At 51.0% G+C, this 23246-nt stretch overlaps 2 protein-coding genes across 2 annotated transcripts in view; one reads left to right on the top strand and one right to left on the bottom strand.

Annotated features, from left to right (window-relative positions):
* Positions 1-7028: 7028 nt before the first annotated feature.
* On the top strand, positions 7029-10972 carry Foxc1 (forkhead box C1). Its single transcript, XM_041633027.1, has one exon. It carries the CDS (start codon positions 7581-7583, stop codon positions 9228-9230), a length of 1650 nt encoding a protein of 549 aa, XP_041488961.1. The 5' UTR covers positions 7029-7580; the 3' UTR covers positions 9231-10972.
* A 9222-nt stretch (positions 10973-20194) lies between these two features.
* Positions 20195-23246, bottom strand: part of Gmds (GDP-mannose 4,6-dehydratase) — a 542397-nt gene continuing 539345 nt past the window's right edge. Inside the window, exons 10-11 of the mRNA XM_041632801.1 lie at positions 20748-20816; positions 20195-20585 (exon numbers count right to left, since the gene is read on the bottom strand). Coding sequence (XP_041488735.1) covers positions 20523-20585; positions 20748-20816 — 132 coding nt within the window. The 3' untranslated portion in view covers positions 20195-20522. The remainder of the gene's footprint in view (positions 20586-20747; positions 20817-23246) is intronic.

Raw genomic sequence — 23246 nt, 5'->3', positions numbered from 1 at the left:
GACATGTGCAGGCATTCTTCCCATAGTTATCCACATAGAGCTTCCCAGAGAAGTCCCGCAAAGGGCATCTGCTGGGTGCCCAGCTGCTAGAATCAGGCCCAAGGAAAAAACTATGTCCCATATCTATGATGACAAATCGCATAATAAATGTATCGTTGATGTGAAAGGCACTTTAAAATTGACATCTGAAATAAAGGCAAAATTTGCCATTTGTGACATTTTAATAATTTAAACCTCCCTCTCTCGTTGGCACATAAGCTAAGCACTGGCAGATGGCATGCTAGGGCCCAATGAGACACAGTGAGTCCACCTGGAAGGTTGTATATCCTGTTGGCGGGTTATTTATTCTCTTTAAGCTTCCCTTTCTCACGTGTAAGGTGCAGATAATAGCATCAATGTCAGGTCCTTGTGAGGGTTAAATGGAATGCTTATTTGTAGCACTTGGCAGGATGACAACATAAGTGCTCCAAGCATCTTAAGTATCCTTATTAGTGTCTGTGCTTAAGAAGAGAGAAACGGCCCATCCAACAAGTTCTCCTTTCATTGCCTTGGTATCCAGCCTTGGAAGTGCTGCCCCAAACCAAGCTTTGGGAAGGGGAGGGAAAACAGCTGCTTCATTTGTTGAGTGGAGAGATTTTTTTCTAATTTCAGTTGGTGTCTTTGTGGCCTCAAATAAAAGGAGACCTTTCCTAAAAAGTAATTTGGGGTGCAGTTGGGGGTGGAATTCGGTTGCAGCCAGGGCTCACCATACTGGAGGTCCTGGTCTCAATGCTCAAGCCCCAAAGGGGAGAAAAGCCAATTCTGGATTTGTTGCCTTATCGTGTAGCTGAACCTGGTCAGCTACTGGTGTTAGAGAAGAAGGATTGCGGCAACCATAGCTAAGAACTACGAGGAGTCAATGTCTCCTTTCTTTGCGTACATTTATTTTTTATCTAAAATATTCTGAGGCCACTTCCTTTTGTATTTGCTGTTGTTTCTCTTTTCTTTTAGCTTCACTTCCAAACTAAACAGCACTCACTAATCCGAATGCATACCTCCTCGGGTGCCAGCGTTGAGCCAGGGCCTCTGTCTGCGGTGTATGTAAATACTGGCGCGTCTCTGCATTTGGTAAGGCCGTAGGTGTGCAGGGGCCGTTCTCACGCAGAGAGTTCGGGTGTGTAAACGCATGCGGGGGTGTGAGACCTCACCAGCAGCCACCATCACTGCCACTCACTAGTCCTGTTCTTTAAACCGGTTCTTTGGAGGTTCAGTTTTTGGTAATTAAGACTAAGGAGTGTTTTAAAAACAGAAGTACATTTTCCTGGAAACCAGCAGTCTTCATTTGCAACTTTTATTGGCAGACCTGGCGGCCAGTAAATGCATTCCTTGGCATCTCCCAGAAAGTAATTCACTCGGTGAAGCTGCTTTTTTTTTTTTTTTTTTTTTTTTTTTTTTTTTTTTTTTTTTGTAAATGTGTACATCAATTTAAAGGGGCCTCCTGGAAGGAATGTGTCGCCTGTGGCGGAGAGCCCCGATCTCAGGTCACTTCCGGCTCTAGGAAGAACGTCCCATATCTACGTCTGGGGAGACAGATGCTCACCGGGATGGGACTAGTCCCGGGAGGGGGGTGTCTCTGGGGAAGTGAGAGTTGCTGCCTGCGAAAACAGAGAACCGAGCCTGAGGGGGCTTCCTTCCAGCCGCAAGATCCTCGGTCAACCCGCTTCCCCCGAGAGGCTCCGGAAAGGAAGGGACGGTCCTCCTAGAGCCCCGGCGATCACAGAGGAGACGCGGAGGTGAAGCCGCGGGCGGCAGGGGGCGCTCAGAGCACGCGCAGTGTCCGGGGCCGTTCTTGCTGTTTCGGAGGCACGAGACTGACGGTGAGATCGTGCGCCCAGCCTGCCCAGTGGCCCCGGGCTTCACGCGTTCCCTCCTTTCTTGCCTTTACTGCCCCGGTAGCAGACAGCACGCAGAGACCAGAGACGGGAAGGAGCTGTGGGTCCCCGCGCCACCAATTCCGTCTCAGATCGCCTGGGAGGGTTTGACATTGAGCGAAACTCAATGCTAACTTTTTTTTGTGAGGAGCAAACACCTCAGCTTTAGCCCAGATCCCCTTGACTGCCTCCCAGAAAAAGAGGGCTGTGAGTGAGGTAGACTTTCTTGGGCGCTCTAGGTCCCCAAGGCTGCTGGTCTCAGGGTACAGTGAGGTGCACTATGGGGAGCGCCCCAGAGCCTGGACCAGTGGGGACCGAAAGCGAACTGGGAGCATCTGGGAAGGACACCCTGGGAGGCAGAAAGAAAGATTTGTTGTGGCACTGGTGCTTGGGTTTTGTGCAGGTGACCTGGGACCAGCCCTCGGTGTGCAAGGTGTAACCATCTTCACTGGCCTGGCCATGCCGAATCACTTGTGGGTTAGTCTCTCTGAGCACAGCATTTTCCCGCAAAACCTATGACCCAGCGGTGTGGCTTCAGGAGCGTAAACTTTCATCTTCTACGAGGGGAAGTCACCAGCTCGCACCAGGCAGTCTCTGAAAACGCCAGTTTCCAGGGGCTGGGGACCTGCTTGCATTTTACAAATCACCAGCGATGAGCGGAGGTTGGGAAATGAAGGGGCTTCTGCCTTCCTGGGCCCTAAAAATTGGCTGCTGCTGGGAATCTGGATCATAAGGAACCAAGGCACAGGCATATGCAGACATACACAATCCACCCTTTCCCATCGCCCTCCGTTGTTTCTTCTTCTTCTTCTTCTTCTTCTTCTTCTTCTTCTTCTTCTTCTTCTTCTTCTTCTCCTCCTCCTCCTCCTCCTCCTCCTCCTCCTCTTCCTTCTTTTAAGAGATGACAGTATGACAGTTTGGTTCTTTATCTACCTCTTCCTAGGCCGAGTCTTATGTCAGCAGGCTCCAAAGTTAAAGATTCATTTTCCCCCATGCTTTGTGGGCCCTTTATGGCTCGACTCCGCTCTGAACCAGGAAACCGCTCTGGAAGATTGGCACTTTCCCGTAAAGGGGTGACAAATGGACCCACCCCAGGGGTTAAAGTGCAGGTTTTGGCTCTCTCTCTCTCTCTCTCTCTCTCTCTCTCTCTCTCTCTCTGTGTGTGTGTGTGTGTGTAAGCAATTAGAGAGACCAAGAAGACTAACCTTGAGAACTTGGAAGATGACATTAAATTATCTAGTACAAAGTTCCCGTGGAGGGCCATGTCTAAATGGGTGACTATCCGATTAATCCAACCATAGAGATAAGCAATGTAATCATTTGTGTTTGAAGTAATCAAAAGACAAACGCTGCTTTCGTTTTTTGTAGGAATTATTCAAAGAAAGGGTTGAATTAGAGAGACCTCGTTAAGAACGAACGTTCTGCTGTCAAGCCTGCTATGAAGGCTGTCAACCGGCCGAAGTCGCAGCCACCCAGGTGTTGCCCCCACCCCCTGCCTCCTTCCTCTGGTGAAAAGTCACACCAATGACAAACTCTACGTGCGCCTGACGGTTTGATAACGAATAACGGGCTTTGACCCCAGGACATCCTCCCCTCCTGCGGGCTTTGGGTAAAGAAAAGGGCCAAATGGAGAACTAAGGAAATTCTCTAAATAGCTGAAAGACACCTCCAAACGGACTTTGCCCTACTTGTCTGTAGCGGTAGCCTCGTGGGAAGTTTTCCATATGCACTTCTGGAACAATCGTCCATGTCCATTTCATCTTCCAGCGGGGATGCAGCTTCTACGGACCCCAGCCCCCTGGGAAGCCCCGCAGATTTGCCCTTTCTCTCAACTCCGGCGACTAGGCAGGGCCACTGGGACCAGCACACAGGCGTCCTGACCCTCAAAACCCACTTATGAGCTTTCAGGGTTAAACTCCCAGCCAAGGGAGCGAACCCCCCCCCCAAAAAAAAAAACGGGCGAAGGAATCATATAGGAGGGCCTGGATTGAGTGGGTCCTGAAGGGTTCCGCACAGAGAACCCAAGTGGATCTGCTTCACGCCCTGTAGAAGTGTTTCTATACTCGGCCCCTAGTCCAATCCCTACTCCCTTAACTAAAAGACGGAAAATAGCTTTTCCAGGTTCTGGTGACCCGCCTTGGTGTTGCTGGCCCTTGGCCCCACTCCCCATTCCTGTGGTGTCACCACGTCCCCAATCTGGGCATTCCAGGAGCTCTCGCCACATCCGCTTGCCTGTGTTTTTGTGCAGGAGGGGTCCACAGAGGCCTTGTTTTTCAACCATTACCGTGACGTCATGCCCCCTTCCCAAAGTTAAGATTCCCTTCGGTGGGCCCGGGGAATTGTAACCTCTCCTGGCGGGTCAGAGAGGGAATGGGGGTCGGCTGCTCCCAGCCACCATTCCGACAAACATTCATTACCGCTGTCGCCTGCGGGGACTTTCAAGCTGCCCGTACCTAAGGTGTCAAAAAAGATGCCCAAGGGGTTCTGGGGTATTTCTTCCAATCAAGTCAGGGATTGTAGGGGAGGCTGTAGAGTGATTACCCGTGGAACAACAGAAAAGGGGTACTCAAACTTCAACTCGAACCCCACCCCTCAAGACAGCATCTTCACGTTCAAACAACAGCCAGTAACAATAATAAAATAGTGAGTGCTTGAAACACAATCAAACCGTTCACTGGAGGTTTGCTTCCGAGTAAGCATATAAAAACCAAATGCAAATATCTTTTCCTGGCGAATATCCAGAGCCGAACCATGGAAAGTTGATCTTTGTAAAACCGAACCCCCCCCCCTCCCGCATGCCAAATACGAATTTCACAATGGTAATTTTTATACCCAAAGCCGGCAGGGCAACAGAGAACACCACTGCTGTTCGAGATTTGTTGTTCACAGGACAAACTGTTTACATTTCTCTGGACTGGGGATGGGGGAGCAGCCGCGGACTTGGGGGGAGGAGGGTAGTCCAGCACATTGTCTATTGCCGAACCCCGCCCGCTGGAATGTGGAAACCCCACATACGGAAAACAAACAAGTTGCTAAAAGCTGCGTTCATGGCCCCCGCACAGCCGGTTCTGCACACACAGCTTAAAAACCAAATGTCAAGGTGTTGAGGGCGATCACTTTCTAATTGTGCTCCAGCTCCAGTCGGACCCAGAACTGAAAGCCACAGCTGGTGAGGCCGGCGGTGATACGAATTTAGTTTTTAAGACTCAGGACTTACACCATACTCTTTCCCGGTCCAAGTGCCTTTAGGAATCAACTACTGATTCCTAATTGTCCGCTGAGAAATCTTGTACTCCCCCCCCCCCCCATCCAACAGTGCCTTGGTCTTGCAAACGTCTGGAAACAGTGTCTCAAGTGAGCCCAAATGTGCTGGGGGCTAGGATGCAACTGCCTCCCGGTGTGTGTGTGTGTGTGTGTGTGTGTGTGTGTAAGAGAGAGAGAGAGAGACAGAGAGAGACAGCAGAGAGAGACAGAGACAGAGACAGGGAGACAGAGAGTTCTAGAAATACAGGTCTTCCTTTTCCCTTGATATAAATGCCCATTTTGATATTGCACATACATGTTTGTATGAATATGTTTAAGCAACACCGAGCTGTTTCTACTATATAAATGAGCACACTTGTCATCTACCAAGGGAGCTACAGTGGTGTGTGTGTGTGTTTGTAGAAGTGAGGGAAGGAAGGAGGATTCAAGCTGGCAAGCCAAAAGGGACGCCTAACAAGTCTTGAGTTAAAGATGACCAGAAATCAGAGGGCCCGAGGTGTGAAGTGCTCACAGACACTTCTTTACTCGCTCTCAAACCCGTCATCCCCCTGCTTCTAGTAAAGGACCAGGTGTCCGCTCAGTGCCAGTTTTTTTTTTCTTTTTCTGCAACTGTTGCTGAAATGCAGGGTCGCTTTGCAGGCAGAGGGAGGCCCGTCCTCTCAGATCCTCCATTTTCCCCTCTCATCTCCTCCCCACCCCGTTCCAGTCACCCAGAGGGCGCAGACCTTAGGTAGATTCACGAATATCAAGGGTCATTCAGGGCTTATCTCCTCATAATCTTGAGCCGTTTTGTAGGTGCAATTTTGAACATTTTTCCTAGCACGGACTATCTCTGTGCGACAGCTGCCCCGGGTTGGGTAGAGATGGAGGGGGGCTTGGAGAAGTCTTAAGCTGCTGGACACATTTATCTGGCTCTTTTCATCATCACGCCTACTAATGTCACCGAGTCCTTTGAACTTAACTGGCCCTTTCAACCAAACTGTGCTGGACAGGACAGAGGGGTAGCGCGTGGTTTGCCGAGGAAACTTCTGGAGTCCTTCGGAGCCCGAACTCTCCGGCTCCTTTAAGTCCTGGAATGCCCAAGAATCCCTTGTTCCTCAATGTGGCCTACACAATCTATCAGCTTAACAAACGTCTAAAGTTTCAGGAGGTTTCTTATCCCCTCCTCTTACTGTGACTAGGGTGTGGGGCAAGGCATCGAAATATCGCCTTCTTCCTCACTGGAAACCCCGCAGCTGTGACTGAACCTTCATAACCTAGAGCGGGACTAGAGAACCTGCCGGCGGAGAACCGGTGGGATGTCGGTGTGACCGAAGATAGCAGGGGGAGGGATGTTCAGAATGGAGAGTCCAGGGGATAGGCGGAGGCCTGGGAAGGCCCGGGAAACCCGGGCTATGGAGAAAACCCGACAGACTAAGGATTGAGGCAGATCCTGTGCAGGAGAGAATCGAGGGCTCAGTGGAGGCCTGGGGACAGTGGACGCAAGAAGGGTCCTGGGGCCGGTGAGGACTCAGAAAGTCTGCGGGAACAATGGGAGCCCCAAGAATGGCAGGGAGTGAAGGGCAGTGTTTGGCAGCGAGTGGGTGGGTGCGATGGGAGAAGCGATCGCGAGCTGCGGGCAGGGGCGCGGGCGCCGGGCACTGGCAGCCGGCGCGCGTGTGGTCAGCCCCGCGGTCCTCCAGCCGCCAGGAGCGGGCCGGCAGGGCTCGGCCTCTGGCTCATTCAGAGGCGGCTCTCGCCTCCCATTGGCTACCGCCTCCGTGGCGGGGCGGGGCTCCGCTGCCCGGAAAAAAATGTAACTGCGTAAAAAAGTCCTCGCCTGGGTGACGGATGCTCAAAAGTTCAGAAGTTTTCCCAATGCTTCCTTAAGCGGCCGGCGCAAGAGACTGAGAAAAGGTGACGCGGGGGCCCGGGAAGGCGGCCGGCGCGCTGCCCCCGCCCCTGGTTATTTGGCCGCCTTCGCCAGCAGCCCCGAGCAGTGTCTCCTGGAAGGCGCAAGCAGTGTGGCGAGCCGGGCGCCTTCTTGTTTTTTTGGATTTTTTTTTTTTAACTTTTGTCTCTCTCTCTCTCTCTTTTTTTTGTCCCGACCTCGCCTGGAAGTTGCTCTGCGCGTTTCTCCGAGGCGGCTTGAGGCTTCTCGTCCGGTCCCCTCCCAGTGCAGCCACCCTCCCTAGCTGCCCGCGCGGGAACTGAGGGGGGTGCGAGGCGCCAGACGAGCGCTGGGAGAGGCCGAACGGCCCCGGGCGCAAGGAGGCGGTCGCGGCCGGACAGACACAGCCCGGCGGGGCCCGCAGCAGCTCGGCGCGGCCCGGACTCGGACTCGGACTCGGTGGCCGGTGCGGCGCGGCCCGGCCCGAGCGAGGGTGGGGGGCAGCGGGCTGCGCCGGGCGGCGGCGAGCCGGGGCCATGCAGGCGCGCTACTCCGTGTCCAGCCCCAACTCCCTGGGAGTGGTGCCCTACCTCGGCGGCGAGCAGAGCTACTACCGCGCTGCGGCGGCGGCGGCCGGGGGCGGCTACACCGCCATGCCGGCCCCTATGAGCGTGTACTCGCACCCCGCGCATGCTGAACAGTACCCGGGCAGCATGGCGCGCGCCTACGGGCCTTACACGCCGCAGCCGCAGCCCAAGGACATGGTGAAGCCGCCTTACAGCTACATCGCTCTTATCACCATGGCCATCCAGAATGCCCCGGACAAGAAGATCACCCTGAATGGCATCTACCAGTTTATCATGGACCGCTTCCCCTTCTACCGGGACAATAAACAGGGCTGGCAGAACAGCATCCGACACAACCTCTCGCTCAACGAGTGCTTCGTCAAGGTGCCCCGCGACGACAAGAAGCCGGGCAAGGGCAGCTACTGGACGCTAGACCCGGACTCCTACAACATGTTCGAGAACGGCAGCTTCCTGCGGCGGCGGCGGCGCTTCAAGAAGAAGGACGCAGTGAAGGACAAGGAGGAGAAGGGCCGCCTGCACCTCCAGGAACCGCCGCCGCCGCAGGCCGGTCGCCAGTCAGCGCCCGCGCCCCCGGAACAGGCCGAGGGCTCCGCTCCCGGGCCGCAGCCGCCGCCAGTGCGCATCCAGGACATCAAGACGGAGAACGGTACGTGTCCCTCGCCGCCCCAGCCCTTGTCCCCGGCTGCCGCCTTAGGCAGCGGCAGCGCCGCTACGGTGCCCAAAATCGAGAGCCCCGACAGCAGCAGCAGCAGCCTGTCGAGCGGGAGCAGCCCCCCGGGCAGCCTGCCGTCGGCGCGGCCGCTCAGCCTGGACACTGCGGAACCTGCGCAGCCTCCACAGCCCGCGCCGCCGCCGCATCACAGCCAGGGCTTCAGCGTGGACAACATCATGACTTCGCTGCGGGGGTCGCCCCAGGGCTCGGCTGCGGAGCTCGGCTCAGGCCTCCTGGCCTCGGCGACCGGGTCCTCGCGTGCGGGCATCGCGCCCCCGCTGGCACTGGGCGCCTACTCCCCTGGCCAGAGCTCCCTCTACAGCTCCCCCTGCAGCCAGAGCTCCAGTGCGGGCAGCTCGGGAGGCGGCAGCGGAGGCGGCGGCGGTGGCAGTGCCGGGGGTACTGGTGGCGCGGGCACCTACCACTGCAATCTTCAGGCCATGAGCTTGTACGCGGCGGGCGAGCGCGGCGGCCACTTGCAGGCCCCGCCTGGAGGCGCGGGCAGCGCGGCGGTAGACGACCCCCTGCCTGACTACTCGCTGCCCCCAGTCACCAGTAGCAGCACTTCATCCCTGAGTCACGGAGGGGGTGGCCAGGAGACCAGCCACCATCCAGCTGCCCACCAAGGCCGGCTCACCTCGTGGTACCTGAACCAGGCAGGTGGAGACCTGGGTCACCTGGCGAGCGCTGCGGCGGCTGCGGCGGCCGCGGGCTATCCTGGGCAGCAGCAGAACTTCCACTCGGTGCGGGAGATGTTCGAGTCACAGCGGATAGGGCTGAACAACTCTCCGGTGAATGGTAATAGTAGCTGTCAGATGGCTTTTCCTACCAGCCAGTCTCTGTACCGCACGTCGGGGGCTTTCGTCTATGACTGCAGCAAATTCTGACCCCATCCCCGGAACTCTCAGAGCCAAAGGGAATGGAACCCCAGAGCAGGAACAGTAAAAGATCCCAGCAATGCAAAATCGAAACTAAAAACATACAAATTCTAAAACTTGAGAAAATTCCTCACACCAGCGAACAGAATCTCTCCTGAAATTCAACTCACCAGCTCAAAGAAAACCTATTTTTCTAAAAGATTAATGCAGAGCCTCCTCCATTATGCCTTATCTAAGTAAGCAAAACGGTAAACTATTTTTGTACAGACAGCAAAACCATGGTTTATTAAAGGACAGGTTACTGCAGATGCCACGTAAGTTTCCTCTTGCGTTCAGAGACTTTCCTGCTCCTTCGTCTTGTCCCTCTGCCTTGTCTCTCACCTGTAAGATAATATTTTATCATATGTCGAAAGAAGGGGGAAGTCCCTGTTTATGAAAATCGCTTTCTTTTTATTCATGGACTTGTTTTTAAATGTAAATTGCAACATAGTAATTTATTTTTAATTTGTAGTTGGATGTTACGGACCAAACACCAAGAAAGTGTTCCAAAAGCTTTTAACGTTAAATTGCCTGAAACTTTAAAATGTGCCTTTTCTCTCGTTATAAAAAGGGAAACTGTATTAATCTCATTCTATCATCCTTTTCTTTTTGTTGATCATATCCATTGTTTGTTTATAAATAAATTGCCATTCAGTTTGAATAAGACCAATATGTCTGGATACTTTAATACAGCTTTAATATAAAGAAAAGATTTCAGAGCAGAAGTTGTAGAGTTCGCTAGCCTCTGCCAGATCTCTGAGATGTGGAGAAAACCTCCTCTAGTTCATGTCAAATTTCGCTAAAAGCATTTTTTTTGTTTAGATTTTTTTCTATAGCATCTTTTTTTTTTTTTGCAAAACATACTATATAGTCAGTTTGCTTTGTGGCTATTAAAAAGATAATTTCCTAAACAGATCTGAGTTGGCATATGAACAAATACTCCTCAGTAACTACAAAACATGATTTGGCAATTTTAAGTTCATGAATCAGCAGCATGGGTTACCACAGTGGTACCTGTGCGCAGAGATACAGATGTGCCTCAAGATACTCAGATGAGTATTGGCTTTCCTGTCCCACACAGATTGCAGTGAGTATTATACATACCTGTGAGCCAGATGCCGAATAGATTTTTTTCTATTAATTTCATTCCTTTGTAAGAGGAAAATAAACTAGTTTTAAAATGTATGTACATAACTCGCCCACAGTTTCAATTCCTCATGTATCACACAGAAGGATTTAATATAAATATACTGTGGGTTGGAAATGAATATTTAATCCTGGGGAAACTTTTAGAAGATATGTTTGTAGGACAATTATTTTTTTAACATTTACAGCAATAAGCAGAAGGGAGAGTAAGAAGGCAGAAAGAACATTTGTCTAGGGTGGTTTCTTTTCAAACCAATTTTTCTTGTTAATTTACAGTTAAACCTAGGGGGCAATCCGGACTGGCCCTCCCCCCTTTTGTAAATAACCCAGGAAATGTAATAAATTCATTATCTTAGGGTGATCTGCCCTGTCAATCAGACTTGGGGAGATGGCGGTTTGATTACAGACATTCAGGCCTTCAGTTTGTTTTCGAGATAAAGCAGGTTCCTATCTGCCGCTCCTATCTAGAGGCAACACTTAAGCAGTAATTGCTGTTGCTTGTTGTCAAAATTTGATCATTGTTAAAGGATTGCTGCAAATAAATACACTCTAATTTCAGTCAAAAACTGCCTTACGTGGCCTCTGATTCTCTCGGTTCCCGCCGCTCAGAGCGGTAACCTAATAGCCAGGGAAGCTCGCTGCGGCGCTGGCAGGGCGTCTCCTCGGGGCAGGCCGGCTGGGGCTGGCCTCACTGCGACTAGAAGTGTTTTCTGGGTTGTCCTAGCTTTGAGTGCCTTGGCTGCCCCCCTCCTCCTCAGGTTACCTCTTTCAGAGGATGGGGTGGGAAGGGGAGAAGGTTGAGTCTATTTACAAATCTCTAGGAGTTGGAATCCAACTCTTCTTTGGGGAGTCCTGCGTGGAGCTGGGAATTATACACCCAGAGTGGTTGCCTGAGCTGGATTGTCTAGGCCTGCGGGAGACCTGAGCAGGTGACCGGTGGCCCTGTCCCCTTAGTCAAGCGACCCAAGACCGGACCGGAGGAGGCAGACCGGTTCTCGGGACGTCCGTTTCTTCTGTTTGGACTAGGGGTGGCTAGTGGAGACCCGCGGCCGGCCTCTGGCTTTCCGGCTGGGCCCCTCCGGGCGGCCGCGCATTTCGGAGTGGCGTCCAGCCCCGACGCCGGCCTCCGGGACGCCGCTCGGGGCCCGGAAGGCTCCTGAGCTAATGAGCTGTAATTACCCGCTGCGGCGGCCGGCTTCTGTTTGCGTTCGCAGCGGCTTCCTCCTCCCCCGCGCGCCCCCGCCCCGCCGCCGCCGCCCTCGGGTTCCCGCTCGCGTCTCCGCGGCCTCTTCCCGAAATAAGTAGTCTGTGGGGCAAATGGCGTCAAAGGAGACCCCCGCCCTCGAGCGTGAGTTGGATGAGTTTATCCCAGTGGTCGTGGGAAGGTCGGGGGCTGGAGCGTGGGGCACCGGGGACCGGGGTCGCGGCGGCGGGAGCTGTGCCTCGATGGCCTCGGGGCGTTCGCTCCCTTCCTCGCCCCGCGGCTGGAGCTGGCTGCCCGCGCGGCCTCGCCGCTCCTGTTTCCTCGTCGCTCGCCGCCTTTGTTTTGGAGATACACGTGTGTTTAGGAGCCCGGAGCGGGTGGAAAGGTCACAGTCACTTCATTGCTCACGGGTGACAGCGGGTCCCGCAGCCTCGGCAGGCGCACGAGCTCTGCCGCATGGACCAGCCAAGGCCCGGCCGCACCGACTTGCCCCAGGCGGCCTTGCCCGCACCCTGCGCCCTAAGGCGGTGTGTGACAGGGACACGGTTTACTTGAGCCACAAACCCCTGAGGCGGGAGGAGGGTGCGTGGGGTTCAGCACATTCGGGTCTAATTGCCTGCGACCCTCCGCTTAGGCCTGGCGGCTCTGAGGTCGTCTAGGCCGCAGCTAGCCGGGTCCAGGCCCAGGCGACCAAGGGAAACCTGTCTGTCCCGAGCTCTGTCGCCCTTGCAGTGGTACCAGGGTGCAGGGAGGGAAACAAATGTAAGGCTCCTAGGAGTGGCGTTCTGTGGGTGCCCCGTGCTCTTCCTTTTCTGGGTCAGGTAGCTGGAGGAGCAGGTTTTGTGCGAGCTTGTGGCTCCCGAGACAGACCCTCGCTGCAGCAGCATCTCCGATGTTTCCCAGTGTCTGAAGGAGAGCTTCCTCTTCTGTTTGGAGGTTTGAAAAATTAAGAATGAAAGATATTATGTCTAGCAAGGTGTTTGTATTATACACACATTGTTATTACTGCAAGAGTTGCCGCTGTAGTAGTTCTGAATCATGTGCTAGTTGAGGAAGAGGGCTACTCGTGATTTCAAAAAAATAGTCATGTGTAATATTTTCTATGGTCTATACACTTGCTTTCACATCTAATTTAAGAGAAGGAAACTATTTCTGCCATTCTTTTTTGAGCTGGGATGACTTATTCCTTAGTGGCTTGTAAGGTTGGTTTGCAGTTTTTCTGTTAAGTAAGAAAAACTGTCAAAAACTGCTTGCTAGTTAACAGATAGTCGGCGTACTTGGAAATTACGCTGTGTTAGTCCTCTGGTAGGATGCGGTACCCAGGTGACAAGTCCGCTCATTTTGTAAGCTGTCTCTGTAGAAATCATTAGGATAGTATTTTGTCCCAAAAGGAGAAACAGAGGACATTTATTTTCTTAGCGATTCTTACACAAATGCCAGCGTGGTATGTGCCATGTAAAATCTTGCATTTGGCATCCTACATGTGGTAGGAACACATGCTGTTTTCCAGGACAGCGTAGTTAGCAGGCTCTTTTCAACAGGCTGCATGCAAATAACCATGCATTTTACAATTTATCATTCCACGCAGTTTGTCATTAATAATAGATGCTTGCGGTGTAATAAGGCTCGGTTGTGCTGGTCCTCTGTGAGTGAGCGCTGGGCTGCTTTCTGCCTCTGGAGTGTCTTACAGCCCTTTTGGGCTTCCTTAACTTTGAAAGGCGAAGAACGCTGTACTTTTTTTTTTTTGCCCCCTCCCACCCTGGTTACTGGGATTCTCTGTCTTTAAGGTAGAGGGCCATATGTTTTGGTCAGAGTGGTATAAAACCCCAAGGCCCCAGACTCTGCTGGTTCAGGCCACCTGGTCAGGCAGCCCTGGAAGGCCTAGAGGAAACCTTACTTACCAGGCCTTAAGTCCCCAAACCATGTCCTCTGAGGCTGTCAGTGGCATCCGAGAAAGAATAGTTGGAATAACAGGTTCTCTCTTTCTTTCCCTCATCTTGAATTATTGAGAAGAACCTTTGAGTCTCTACTCTAAAGCCCCGACCATGGGGTATTGAGTGGTGTTATAGGGCCTTCATTTCTGATTACTGTCTACTCCTCTTATGACTGCTTCATGAAGCCATTAGCTTTTCCCACCCGTATATAAACAAATAGCCTGTTGTGGGTAAGATTGATGAGACTAAGTAATAAAGCTGGCCAGGCAGGGCAGACTATGATGGAACCAGTCAAAGAGATTGGGGCTTGGAGAGGAAGGGACCCAAGGACATTCCAGAGGCCTCGGACCACTGCTTGAGGACCAGACACAGAGACGAGGGTTCCAGAAGCTCCAGGCCCTCAGCAAGTGAAATCTGATATATTCAGATAGTGGACACTTGACAGGAATGGAAACCCACAGAAATTTGCCAGAGGGACCAATTGCCAGCTTCAGAAATCCTACTGCCCTGGATTCTTCTATCCGGACTGATACTATGGCTCAAAGCCTCCCCACCTCCCGACAGTTTTCCATGCTGTGTAGGCTCTGCAGTCACAGCTGGAACTTCTCTGGGCCGAATTCCTCACCCCTTTATTTCAACACCTTCTTTTCTATACACCATTTGATTCTGTGTGTTTATGTCACTATCCCTGTCTCCCTGTCAGCTTATCCCATCCTTCCTCTTTCTCCATAGAAAATCTTTGGGTCCCCAAAGGGTCTTTGAGTGTGCCACCTGCACTCCCAGCCTGTACCGCCTCGGGTGTGCCCATTGCTCAACCTCCACTAAGACTTCTGGGTGGTGGGCTGGATATGACCCTAGATAGTGCCTGGGTATGGGACAGAGCCGGGGCCAGAGAACAGGATGGGCAGGTGCTGCATCCAAATCAGGTTGAGAAAGGAACAATACCCAATTAAATGACTTCCAGCTCCCAAACCCATCCAAGGTTCTCAACGTGATTAGGGGTGGAAAATTGAGCAAAATGTACCATGTCCATCTTATTGGAAACCAAAATAAGGCACAGAGAGCGCAGCTTCAGACCTTTATTGCCTCCTTTTCCATCTTACCTTGCTTCCAAAGAAACTCTGTTTTATATTAGTTTTTTGTTGTTTACTTGATTTTTTCCTTCACTGGTTTTAAATTTGTAGCATATTGAGCGTATTATAGGCAATGCAGTAGGATCTGGAATTTCCTTCCACATACATGAGGGTTGGAGCTGTTCTTAAGAGGGGAGGTCTGGCTGCTATGACTTGAGATTGGGTCTGGCATTGTTTCCAGCACAACATTTCTGGGCCTGGGTTTGAGAGTGACTCAGAAAGTCATTGGGACCTTTCTGCAGGCCCTATGGTCTCAGAATAGCCTCTTCCTGTCTTCTCCCAAAGAGCATCCTTTTGTTCTACACTGCCCAAGGCCCTCCATGTCTGCAGATGGTCTGCCTCATTTGAAGTAGTCTTTCAAACTTCTTCCAGCTGCCCCTGTAGGGGGCTCCTGAGAAGGGACTATAGGCAAGCCGGTCAGTCCTTTGCCCTTAAGTGAACATAGCTTCACCTATGTGAGTGGGCATGGAAGAGCAATTTGTGAGCATAAGACCAGCAGTGGGTGAATGGTCAGGGTTGGGCGCAGAGGCCTGGCGTTTCAGTGTAAAGAAGCATAAAGGAAGGAAGGAAGGGTCTTGGTTGTGTGTGTGTAGGGGGGTTCGGTTTGGGAAATGGAAGTGTTCAGAGGGCTTTGGGAAGGATTTAAAGGAGAGGAGACATCCTTCCATTTTCTACCCTAGGGTAAATGCAGGAAAAACAGCACATTTAGCGACTGACTGTAACTCTCAAGCCCTCCCAATTTCCATCATTATCAAAAACAAAACAAACAGCCCAAAACAAAAAAAAATCCCCAACCAAACAAAAACCTAAACCACACCAAAAAACAAACAAACAAACAAACAAAAAAACAAAACTCGGGTTCTTGTTCCCCTCCTGTGCAGGCGTCCCTAATGGCTGCAGGCCCTTAAGCCATCAGGGATACCATACAGGTTTCAGTGCTGCGATCGCATTCTTTAAAAAATTTGCTGGTAGAGGAGCGATGAAAACTGACCTCTGAGTTGGGCAAAATCAGCGCTGCAAGCTGCAGAGAGGAGCCTCGGCAAGCCTGCCCCGGGAGGCCGGTTTGAGCAGCAGTTCCCAAAGTTGGGCTCAGCCCGCCTAAAGTTCTCAGGCAGCATGTGTTCTGGGCCTGGGAGATTTTTCTGGAGTCCCAGAAGCAGTGGTGCAGGAGCCAGAGGTGTCCTTGCTGCCTTGTAAAGATGAGTTTATTATACTACCTCGGAAGGACTCTAGTGATGGCAAGAGAGGAGCGCGGCAGCCAGTGCTTCCTCTTAAGTGTCCTGCGGAGAGCCTTAGGGAGATGGGAGACGCGCCGTCTTGCGAAGTGCAGGATGGGTACTAGATTTTCTGAAAAAACTAGGTGCTACATTGAACCCTCCCCCCGCTGGACCCCAAGGAGCTCTCTATGAGGCCTCCTTGACCCACTCAGGCTCAGCATCCAGACAATCTGGGAGGTGCAGGAAAGTGATTTACAGCAAATGTATTTGGTGACAGTGGGAGAATGTGGCATTTCCTGTATTTGTCCGCTGGTTCCAGGGTAGGCCCTACCCGCCCCAAACAGGCACGGTCACTACCCCTCGGTCCCTAGTCCCGGTCTTCGACGCCAGGGAAAAGACCTCCACCCTTGTCTCTCAGGCAATCATACTCAGCAAGCAGCACTGCCAGGAGGGACGGGGGCGGGGGATAAAGTGGCACAACAGGAAAGCCAGAAGGCCCTTCCCAGTCAGCTTCCTCGCCATAAAAAGCCAGACTCCAGTCGAGGTCCTGACCCCTTCCAAATATACATTCCCTCGCCCATGGCCCGCCACTGCAGTCCGACTTCGGGCTGCGCTGCTTCCTCTCTGGTCAGCCTGGGCCCAGTGCCTCCCTTGGAGTAGTCTGGCTGGTGGAGTCTTAGTTTTCATTTGACTTCCCAAACCTCCCAGCTTTTTGCCTCTGACTGGGAGGCTGTGGTTCTCTCTGGTGTCTAGGACAGGGCATATTTTAGCAGTCAGGGCTGTTTTCTTTTGAAGGACAGCGCTTCCTCACTGCCTCTCCTCTTCGGGTTTAGGACTGTCGAGTTCGAGTTCGAGGGGTGAGGTTGGACAGGTGCATCCCCAGGAACCTTTGGTTGTACCGGCCCAGTGCTGCATCCCACTCCCTCTTCAAGGTCACAGCTAGGAAACCAAGAGACTCAGAACCTCCGTGATCTGAGGTGATCAGCAGAGGACGGCCGCAGGTTGCTGTTCTTCAACAGCAAACAGATGGGTGCACACAAGCCGAGCAGGCACCTTGGCCCAGGAATTCAGAGGCCAGAGGGGCAGCTGGCACTGTGCACTGACTGGCAGCATAAAACCCCTTGGCCCTGGAAAATGGACATTAGGGGATTAGGCCACAGGGCAAGGGGTCAGCCAGAAAGATCAGGTGGTCTGCTCAGAGACGATCATTTGGTGGAGAAGAGGAAAGGTCGTGATAGAAGGTGGGTGGAGTGGGGCCTTGGAAAGTTCCTGGGAGAGAGTCCACTCTGAATACATTTGGAGGGAGGAACCTGTCAGATGGGGTGGGGAGGGAAGGGCATAGCATCACCCTGTAAGGGCAGCCAAAGGCTCAGCTCCAGTGGCTACAGTCAGGCACATCTTCTGAATGCTTGCTGCATGCAGTCCAGATGAGTGTATGGGAGGTCTAGGGAAGCATGGGACCTCAAGGCTTAGTCTCCAGGGCTCCCAGCAGACACTGGACTGTGGGAAGGCAGGGCGATTGGGGGTGGCCTAGTGCCCAGAACTGCAGTGTGTCTCAGATGATATTGTTACTTGTGAAAGTTTTCAGTTCTCTCTGTGAGGAAAAACTCCAATGTTTGGAGAGGTACGGATGTCATAATGGGACATGTTGATCTCTTGTAAGACAAACGCACAGGAACATACAATCTTTGTGTAAAACTTGGGTGGAAGTTCTCCCCACCCATGGTGCCTGCTGAGTAGTTAAGACTGCAACGAAGAATCTGGAAGACATGAAAGAAGTAAATTTGGATACAACTAAATAGACTGCCCGTTTTTAATCCCCAAATATGAAGACAGTGCCTGAATGCTTTTCTCCCCTTTTGTGATGGGACTGAAAAGTTGTTTTTAAAATGATATCGGTAAGGTCTTTTCTTTATTTAGTGGTGTTATATGTATAAATTGACAGCCTACCCGCTAGACAAGTTTTCCACACTGAGATACACCCCTAGTACCCAGGGAATTATTTTAAAATGAAAGTTGACAGTACTGCTTCTAGGGAAGATGGCATTCCTGTGTAGCCTGTCCCCTGACAGGCTTCTGTGGGGCTCTAAGACTGGCTCTGGAGAAGGTGATTAACGGCAATGAAAAGCCCAAAGCAGTTCTGCTGGAATGTGCCCCCTCGCCGCACACTCCTTCCCTTAGTTTAGGTTTCCTTCTTCCACAGAAACACTGCTTGCCAACCTTCCCTTCAGATTGGCAGCCCCAACTCTGCCTGCTCCATATACAGTTGCAGAAGCTGACAGGCCTAGCTCACTAAAGGCAAAGAGCAGCAGATGTCACACAGTCTGAAGGGCACTAAACCAGTGGTGCCCAGGTACCCAAGCGCTTGACCTCTCTCTGAAGAACAAATGTGGACTTGCCTCTGGCATAACTGAGAGTACTAATAACTCTGCTAGTTTTTACTATAGTGTCAAGGTGTAGAGGTGTTATAATACATAAAAATCCAATGCTTACAGAGTGGGGTGGGAGGAGAAGTGTGAGGGACACACAAAAATGACTGAAATCAAGATGAGATGGAAGAAATACTTTAAGTCTTGAAGATGACTACATAAAATTCAACACATAAATTTAAATTCTGGATTTACACAGCAACTGCTGTTTTTCTCCCTGTAAACACACACAATCAAGAGTCCAAAGGAGCCCCCAACAGTGATGGAGAGGCATGAATAGTGACAAGGTTGCCATTAAAAAGATGTCTTCGGTCAGAAACCCATGCCCATGTCCATTTAGCTTCACTGGAGACACACGGAACTCCTGCCCAGGATTTCTCCTGGTCTGCCCTAAGGAGTTCATTATGGCTGTGGGATAGAGAGCCACAAAACACTGAATTAGACACTGCAGGCCTGCAGGCCTTTGGAATGGCTTTTCGTGGGTGCTCAATGAGGGACTTAGGTGGTCAGAGGAGGCTTATGCATGAAGGTCAAGGCTAAGGAGCATTAGTTGTGAGACTTGAGAGTGTGTATGGGACAGTAGACTTCTGGGTATGTTTGCAAGATTTGTGCGCGACAGTGTGTGAGATGGCATGTTTGTGAGTGAATCTGTATATTTGAGCGGATGTATGTTTTAGGTTGTGGATGACGATGCATGTTCATGTATGACAATGCATGGGTGTATGCCCCCCAGCCTTCCCAGTCCTACAAGCTCCACCTCCCAGAGACCATCTGCTTCCAATTACCAGCATCCCATTTGGGGATAGAAACAGCAGGCTCTTCTTGGGGTGGCTTCTGAGAACCGGGTGGGCCAGCCTGGCTGCCCTAGTTCTGCTTCATGGGGGCTGAAGCTGCCCCAGTCAGCATGCTCTCCCAGCATAGAGAGCTCCACAAGGAGCCCTCTCTGCACCAGCCCTGGAGCCCTGGTCCTCCCCCAGATCATAAACCTGCCTGTGAAGACATTCGGAAATAGTTCACCCTCAGTCTCATGCATGTGCAAAGATTGGAATGCCATTCGCTCAAGTTTTATTTTATTTTGCTTGGAAGGGGAGTGAGGGGGAGAAGAGTCCTGACCTAATTTGTTCTAGGCCAAAATACTATTTCATGTAAGAGTGTATACCTGCAAGCAGATCCTTGCTTGCCTTCTGGGGGTGTTCTGTGCACTTATGTGTCACCTGTAGCTGTGCAGTGCACAGCTCAGAGATGCAGGCCTGTAGTCAGAATTCTAAATAATAAACTCAGTGAAGCTGGATCCTGGGTTCTAAGTCTCTTTATCAGAACTTCTAGCTCATGTTGATGGGGTTGAAGCATCAGCATAATGTCTGATATATATCAGGCACTGGATTGAATTAATGAGTCAAAATTCAGTTTAAAAAGTGACCTAGTACCAATGAGAAGAGGTTGGAAATAAATACTGTACAAAAGGCCATAGAAGAGGCATAGGTTAGGGGGCTTCTGGGTAGCCCAGGGACTTTCACATGTAATGTTCCAACAATATTTACTTATCATCAAGTTTCTTCTTTTAGCAACCCCATTTCATGAGCCTTTTTTTTTTTTTTTTGAGAGGGTGAGAGCTCAGTGGTTCTAATTAAAATCAGCAGAGATCAGAAGGGGTATGAATGCTTCAATTCAGCAGGGGATAGGTATGTCCAAGGCAGACAGCTAGCGAGGCCTCTGCTGAGGGCAGCTCAGGCTAGGGGTCTTCCCAACAGGAGCTTTTCCAAAGGAACCAAGTAATATTTCATCCCTACCCGTAGATTTTGTTATTGTTTGGGGCCATAACCTGCCTACATTATAACCTGGAAAAAACACACACAAAGCAACTCTGTTAGTGCTGGTTCATAGAAAGATCATTTAATAAGAAAAGAGAGAAACAATCTCAAAGCTCCAAAATTTAAGTTGTCTAGTGACATAATTTCAAGTAAAATGAATATGTGATTAACACTTCTTGATTTCCCAAAACCATTCAGAAGGGCCTTCGACAAAAGCAAAGTGGCCTTAGCTCTGGAGTGTCCCCTCCTGGTGCCTACAAATTTATAACCCAGCTTTTAGCTGTGGGGACAACACAGGAGGTCAAGGGTCGATGGTCACAGGAGTGGCTGGACTCTGATTCGCTGGCTCTGCATGATAGGCCATGCCTCGGAATCTTTGCAGATGCGCTCAGGCGTTGGGGTTGGTCCGCATGAGCTCCACATCGGCCTGCACCATCTCCCTCACCAGCTCCTGCAACCGAAATCCAGGGTGGGTGATGAGGGCGGGGTTTCTGCCACCCTCTTCTGCAATACCTCCTCCCAGGGCTCTGAAAGGTCTCCTGCCTGACTGCAGTCCACCAGCAAGGGTTCACAGCTAACAGCTGTGAGAACTTCCATTGGAGACACAACTTACGTCAAAGGCAACGCGGGGCTTCCAGTTCAGTTTCTGCTGCGCCTTGGAGCAGTCTCCCTGCAGAAAGTCCTGCGGAGAGAGGGCAGATGAGGTGTGCTTGTGGAGTACCCCTTTCCCAATCTGTCCCATCAGGTAAGATACGATCCGATTTAAGTTGTCAGGAGGGCGACTGGGAAAACTGTTTGGAAATACTGCTCTTCTCGGCAAAAGTCAGGGGTAAATCAAGTCTGAATTTCCAAGACACGAAGCTCGCTGCACAATGGCCGTTCCAGGTCCACGACCTGGAGGACTCCGACCCATCTGCTGTGTCTGGTCGCTAGAATCCACACTTCTCCAGGTCCGGTCTTAGGTCTACTGCCTTTGTCCTGCTCCTGCCTCCTGCATCTTGTCCTGGATTTGGAGTCAGGGGAAACCCCGCTTCTGGTCTCTGGCTTTTGGGACAGCCTAGGCGGGCAGGCAGGCAGGCAGGCAGGCAGGCTAGGCAGCACAAGCTTGGAGTAGCCTCTGCTCAGCTCTGGCTTTGCTAAGGTGAAGACAGTTCTCTGCCAGCCAGCAGCGCACCCACAAACTCCAAAACCGAAACTTTCATTTTCCGGCTACTGCAGAGGGTCTGTTATAATCTCTTTCTTCCTTAGAAAATAGGGATTTTCTTTCTTGACTAATGGGACAAACACGGAAACCTCAGTTTCAGACCCTGTGCATCTGAGACCTCTGGTCAGCCCAGGCTCTTTCTCTAGCTCCTCTCACCTCCAGATGCCCCTTCAAGGCTGCTTTTAGAGGAGACTGCTGAACACTGTCTCAGCCCAGGACTGGACCTTACCAACATATACTGCTGAGGTCAAGCCTCCTGGTCTGCTTGCTCAGTTCTGACTTTATGAGGAGCTTCCTGGATATCTAGCAAGAGCAGTTCACTTTCGTTCATTTAAGATACTCTTTTGGAAGGAAGACTGGCAACTAACAGGAAACGGTAAAGATGAAAATCCTGTGTCTTCACCCTCATACAGTTCTTTATTGTAGGTCTCGAGACTAATGGGCATTTCAAGATGGGTTTAAAGGGAAGAAAGGAAGGAAAGGAGGGAGGAAAGGGAAAAACCAGGAAAAGCCAGTTAGGTATATTCATATGAGTGCATCTACTGCTGCATATGCGGAGATACAAAATAACCAGGGACTGGGAAGGCAGGAGGGAAAAGGGGGATCTTTATAATGGATACGTTATTAGGATACTGTACTTTAGCTGTGCACTCTTAGACAAGTGGACCAGCTGCTCTGAGTGACAACCACAGATAACTAAGTTGCAATAAAAGGCCTCTCCTGCACTTGGCAGCCAAGGGCACTTTGTTCAGGATTTCAGATGGGTAGGCCAGAGTGTTAGGTACAGTATTTGTGCGTCCCACGGGGTGCTCACCTGGGCATTCCCAGCAAGGTGGTCTGGATTCGGGTTCCCATTTCCCTGCCTGAGTCTTTACTCTAGCAGAGGACATTCAGGGACTCTTGTTCTCAATCATCCATCATTGCTTTTTAGGCTTGAATAAATCAAATTCCCAAAGGCTTTGCATGTCACAATATGCTGAAGTACCCACTTCCTCCCCAGAGTGTTAACCAGAGTGAAGCAAGTCATTTCTGCTGGCCTAAAAGCCCATTTCCAGACTCCCCAGGAAAGGTAGGACACAAGAATTAGTAATTAGCATTTTTAGCACAGTGCTACCTGGAGCTGCCAGTGAAAGTGGAAAAACAAACCAAGTAATTTATTTCTCTTTACTCTCCCTAAATAAACTTGTATATACTTTTTACAATGCTTCTCTTTTAGTGTAAAAGCCACACAAGGATAGTCCTTCTTTTTCCCCAGAGGAAGCTGTGCAGTTTGGAGTCATGAAGCAATGTCCACCCGCCCCTCTCAGTCCTCAGCTTCAGGAGAACTGGTTACTGTTGACTCACATACCGCCGGCAGTAAATCAACCAGCACAGCATGGATGCAATTCATGGCTATGAACATACAGTTAAAAAAAGCCCTAAAACTCAGTTTGGTTTCAAATGATCTCAGTAGGCTTGGGAAAGGGAGCTTTGTATTGTAATTATGTTTCCTGTATTTTTCTATAAGTAGCTCATAATATAAAAACAACCAGGCAACTACAATTAAGAAAAAAGAAAAATGGTTTTCAAAAACTTAGCAACAGACACTACTAACTACACTGTAAAAGTATTTCATTGAAACCAGAGACAGACCCAGCTAAACTTCCCAATCTAGTTTGCAGCCCTCTCTTAGACTGCAGCCTAGCAGCTTCCTTAGCCTTCTGTCAACACTGTCTCCCTGAAAGCCAATTAGATCAAGAGGCCCTGGGAAGGGAGAGCACGCGGTCCTACCAGAACAAAACAGTGGCTCTTCTTGCCTGGTGCCACTAACATGGGCTAGTCAAAATGTTTCTATCTCTTCAGCTTTTCCTCCCGTTAGGCAAGTGCTGTACCACTGGGCTCTCCTCCCCACCAACTCGGTGTGCTCTG

The sequence above is a fragment of the Microtus oregoni genome, unplaced genomic scaffold (assembly GCF_018167655.1).
Source record: "Microtus oregoni isolate MIOR12 unplaced genomic scaffold, Mior012 000042F_ref0000377, whole genome shotgun sequence".
Classification (NCBI taxonomy): Eukaryota; Metazoa; Chordata; class Mammalia; order Rodentia; family Cricetidae; genus Microtus; species Microtus oregoni.
The sequence above is the reverse complement of the archived record's forward strand: the minus strand, read 5'-3'. Positions and strand labels throughout refer to the sequence as shown.